The 4,508-nt window shown below is 53.2% G+C and overlaps 1 protein-coding gene across 1 annotated transcript in view; it reads right to left on the bottom strand.

The window, feature by feature from the left end:
• Window positions 1-2,789: 2,789 nt before the first annotated feature.
• The window catches only part of bpnt2 (3'(2'), 5'-bisphosphate nucleotidase 2), a 7,043-nt gene continuing 5,324 nt past the window's right edge, over window positions 2,790-4,508 (bottom strand). The window contains exons 4-5 of the mRNA XM_080524036.1: window positions 3,834-3,995; window positions 2,790-3,234 (exon numbers count right to left, since the gene is read on the bottom strand). Of these exons, the coding sequence (XP_080380162.1) occupies window positions 2,942-3,234; window positions 3,834-3,995 (455 nt within the window). The 3' untranslated portion in view covers window positions 2,790-2,941. The remainder of the gene's footprint in view (window positions 3,235-3,833; window positions 3,996-4,508) is intronic.

Below are 4,508 nucleotides of genomic sequence, written 5' to 3'. Positions count from 1 at the left end.
ACCAGAGCATCACCCACCCTGGGCACGAACACTTTGTCAAGCTGCCCTCGAACAGGAGGTACAGGACCCCGGCCGCTAAGACAAACAGACTGAAGAACAGCTTCTACCACAGGGCCGTCAAGGCCCTGAACACAGAAAAGGCCTAAGTTCTGGGCCCAGGACAGTCCGGACGGATTGTATGGCAGCTAGTGCTGAGGCACAAACATGTACATTTTCAAGCCTGCAAACTGTGACACTTTAAAAAAAATTGAAAAAATACTTTTTGTGCAATATGACAACCCTAGTTGACTATCTGTGCAGTATAGTACAGTGGATTGTGTACATAGCCTTTATTGATGTAAACCAGCTCCTTACCTTCTTGTGATTTTATGCATCTATGCTTTTTCTAAAATGTGTTTCTTTTTCCTTTCCTAACACCAGGGGAGCCACCCCTCCTAAATTTCGTTGTTTGGTACCTGTACTGTAGCAATGACAAATAAAGACCATTCCATTCCATTCCATTCCATCACACAGCAGGAAACAGGAAACACACTGAAACTGTCTTCATGCACACCACCATTTTATTTCCAACACAGAAACAAGTATGAGGAGTGATTCAGCTACATGACAGCTATATGCCCCCCCCCACCAACATACCACACAGCTATATGCCCCCCCCCACCAACATACCACACAGCTATATGCACAGGACTGCTGCCCTGCCCCCCCCCCCCCACAAACATACCACACAAGTAGTCTTTTAAAGAGAGCAGTTTGACCACACAATTAGGTAGGTAGGGAGGGAGGTAGGTAGGTGTGTGTGTGTGTGTGTGTGGCACCACCACCCCTACTGTCATTCAGAACATTGCCTAGCGTCTCAAACCTGGTCGGTCAAATCCTCTCCTCCAATGGGAGGTCAGAGGGGGAGGGACCTCGGATCCTCTCCTCCAATGGGAGGTCAGAGGGGGAGGGACCTTGGATCCTCTCCTCCAATGGTAGGTCAGAGGGGGAGGGACCTTGGATCCTCTCCTCCAATAAGATTTGAGGACGGAGGCTCTAGGAAAGACTTTCGAGATTTGGGGGTGTGGTGGTGTCTGTGTGTGTGTGTGTGTGTGTGGGGGGTTGTGTTTGTGTGTGTGTGTGTGTGTGGCAGGGAAGGTTGCTGTAAGGAACACACAGACAGTTATCATTATTATAAAATTATTAAACTACATTCACATTGGGGGAGGCTGGCGGAGGCTGGGGGAGGTAGAAATCAGAGGCTCGGCTCATTGTAAAGCCTGGAACAGAATTAGGATCGGTATCACACACGCCTGTCACACACGCCTGTTACAGAGTCAACGTGCATCACATAGAGGCCGGCCTCTGTTTTTTGCCCCCTGCCACCCCCAGCCTCCCCAAACTCCCCCAGCCTCCGCAGCCTCCTCAGCCTCCCCCAGCCTCCCCTGGCTCACACCCACACAGTTCCACGCACCTTGAAAATCATTCAGAACCTCAAATAATTCTTGCTACGAACAAACAGTTCTGCTGCTGTGCTTCTGAGTGACAGTAAATACCCCAGGACAGTAAATACCCCAGGACAAGTCCTCCTGCCTCTCTTCTTCACGGCCAACCGACACCCCACATCCTCGCGCCTCCCAACGACCACAGAAGAAGAAGGAGGAGGAGGAGGAGGAGGAGGAGGAGAAGGAGAAGGAGAAGGAGAAGGAGAAGGAGAAGGAGAAGGAGAAGGAGAAGGAGAAGGAGAAGGAGAAGAAGAAGAAGAAGAAGGAGAATTCAAAGATGGCCGCTGACCCTGCCACCCAGAGAACGTCGACTAGAATGTTCCATGAGAGAATGTCCGTTGTGAGAGTTCCTACGAGACAGAGGAGACATGGGAGTTCAAACCTCTGACCAGGGTCTCTCTGGAGAACATCTCAGCTCTTCATCTGACCAGGGTCTCTCTGGAGAACATCTCAGCCCTTCATCTGACCAGGGTCTCTCTGGAGAACATCTCAGCTCTTCATCTGACCAGGGTCTCTCTGGAGAACATCTCAGCTCTTCATCTGACCAGGGTCTCTCTGGAGAACATCTCAGCTCTTCATCTGACCAGGGTCTCTCTGGAGAACATCTCAGCTCTTCATCTGACCAGGGTCTCTCTGGAGAACATCTCAGCTCTTCATCTGACCAGGGTCTCTCTGGAGAACATCTCAGCTCTTCATCTGACCAGGGTCTCTCTGGAGAACATCTCAGCTCTTCATCTGACCAGGGTCTCTCTGGAGAACATCTCAGCTCTTCATCTGACCAGGGTCTCTCTGGAGAACATCTCAGCCCTTCATCTGACCAGGGTCTCTCTGAAGAACATCTCAGCTCTTCATCTGACCAGGGTCTCTCTGGAGAACATCTCAGCCCTTCCATCTTTCAACTATTTATACACAATATGAAAAGGAGAGAGAGAGAGAGAGAGGATGGACAGATGAGGGACCCTGGTGAAGGTAGATTCTGGTCAGTCCAGACAGGTAGAGATGATGATGATGAAGATGATGAAGATGACGATGTGGTTGGTGGGTCCAGGGTTGTGTGTTTGTCTGTTATGTAATTGTGTGTTTGAACGCTCCGAGTCTTTATCTGTTTGTCTCTGAGTACGTCGATCTGTGTGTGTGTGTGTGTCTCAGTGTGTGTGTATGCGCCCTTCAGTGTGTGTGTGTCTCCCTCTGTGTGTGTGTGTGTGTGTGTGTGTCTCAGTGTGTGTGTGTCAGTGTGTGTGTCTCAGTGTGTCAGTGTGTCAGTGTGTGTGTCAGTGTGTCTCAGTGTGTGTCAGTGTGTCTCAGTGTGTGCGTGTGTGTGTCAGTGTGTGTGTCTCAGTGTGTCAGTGTGTGTGTGTGTCAGTGTGTCTCAGTGTGTCAGTGTGTGTCAGTGTGTGTGTCAGTGTGTCTCAGTGTGTGTCAGTGTGTCAGTGTGTGTGTGTCAGTGCCCCCCCTCCTCAGTGCTTGTCTTGGCTGTTCCTCCAGGGGGGCAGTTTGGCCACCAGGGCGGCGTGGTCGCCCCCTACGCTGGCCAGCAGCCCCCCAGCGTTGCCCTCCTCCGGCCCCCGGTAGTCGATCTCCTCCCCCCGCAGCGTGGTCATGTGACCGCCCAGGGCCGCCAGCAGGGCGGCACCAGCGCAGATGTCCCACTTCTTTATGAAGGTGACGTGCAGGTAGAGGTCCGCCTGCTCCGCCTCCCCCCCTCCCCCCTGCTGCTCCCCCAGGTCCAACAGAGACAGCACCTTGTACCCTGGGGGGGGGGAGAGGGGAGGGGGGGGGGAGGGGAGGGGAGGGGAGAAGAAAGAAAAGAGAAGGAGGGAGGGAAGGAAGAGAAGAGAGAAGGAGGGAGAGAGAGAAGGAGGGAAGAAAGAAAGAGAAGAGAGAAGGAGGGAGAGAAGAAAGGAAGAGAAGAGAGAAGGAGGGAGAGAAGAAAGAAAGAGAAGAGAGAAGGAGGGAGAGAAGAAAGAGAAGAGAGAAGGAGGGAGAGAAGAAAGGAAGAGAAGAGAGGGGGAGGGGGGAGGGGAGAGAAAAGAGAAGGAGTGAATACCAACAGCAGAATGTTGCAGGGGATTTTGGCACATGTTTTTGGGGCCGCTACCCACACGTTTAGCTGTGTTGCTCATTCCACGAATGCACGGTCCTTACAAGTTGTACCTCGTTGTAAAGGTGACTAATCAGGCTTTCCAACGATATAAAACTAAATACGAACTGGTATTATTAAAGGGGAGGAATAATCGACCAAAATAAAGTTTCCAAACTTTGATTATTTAAACTTTGTTTATATAAAGTACCGAGTAGATGGTGGCACACCCTCACACACACTCCAACCCCCCCCCCCCCCCCTCCTACCTGCGCCCCCTGCTGGCAGGATGACGGTGTTGTTCCCGAAGGCCTCCTCTATGAAGGGCTTGACGGCGCCGGCGTGGGAGCGGGACACCACCACGCGGGGGGCGTTGAGGTTGTAGGAGGGGCGGGGCGTCACGTTAGACCCCTCCCCCACCAGGGCCCAGGCTACGGAGACACAGGAGGGATACACAGAGCAGGAGGGGGGGGGAGGAGGAGGAGGAGGGGGAGGGGGAGGAGGTCACTGTAGGGGAGACTTTCAACTTTAACCTTTAACCCTAACCTAAATCATTTAAAATCTCAACTTCAACTGGGCATCACCGTTTTGTAGCTCCACCTGTGTGCATTTACACACACAGCATGTTCCCACCACAAACACTAGGGGGCGCCAGAGCACAGATAGACCCAGGCTGAAAGAGTCAGCTTCACTCACAGAGAGTGAGAGGCAAAGAGGTAGGGAGGGAGGAAGAGGGAGGGAGGAAGAGGGAGGGAGGGAGGCACAGGGAGGGAGGGAGGGAGGCACAGGGAGGGAGGGAGGGAGGCACAGGGAGGGAGGGAGGGAGGCACAGGGAGGGAGGGAGGGAGGCACAGGGAGGGAGGCACAGGGAGGGAGGGAGGCATGGGGAGGGAGGGAGGCATGGGGAGGGAGGGAGGGAGGGAGGTAGGGTGGGAGGGAGGGAG

The sequence above is a fragment of the Nansenia antarctica genome (assembly GCF_963989245.1).
Source record: "Nansenia antarctica genome assembly, chromosome: 2".
NCBI lineage: Eukaryota > Metazoa > Chordata > Actinopteri > Argentiniformes > Microstomatidae > Nansenia > Nansenia antarctica.
Note: the sequence above shows the minus strand (reverse complement) of the source record. Positions and strands in the feature narration are given on the sequence as shown.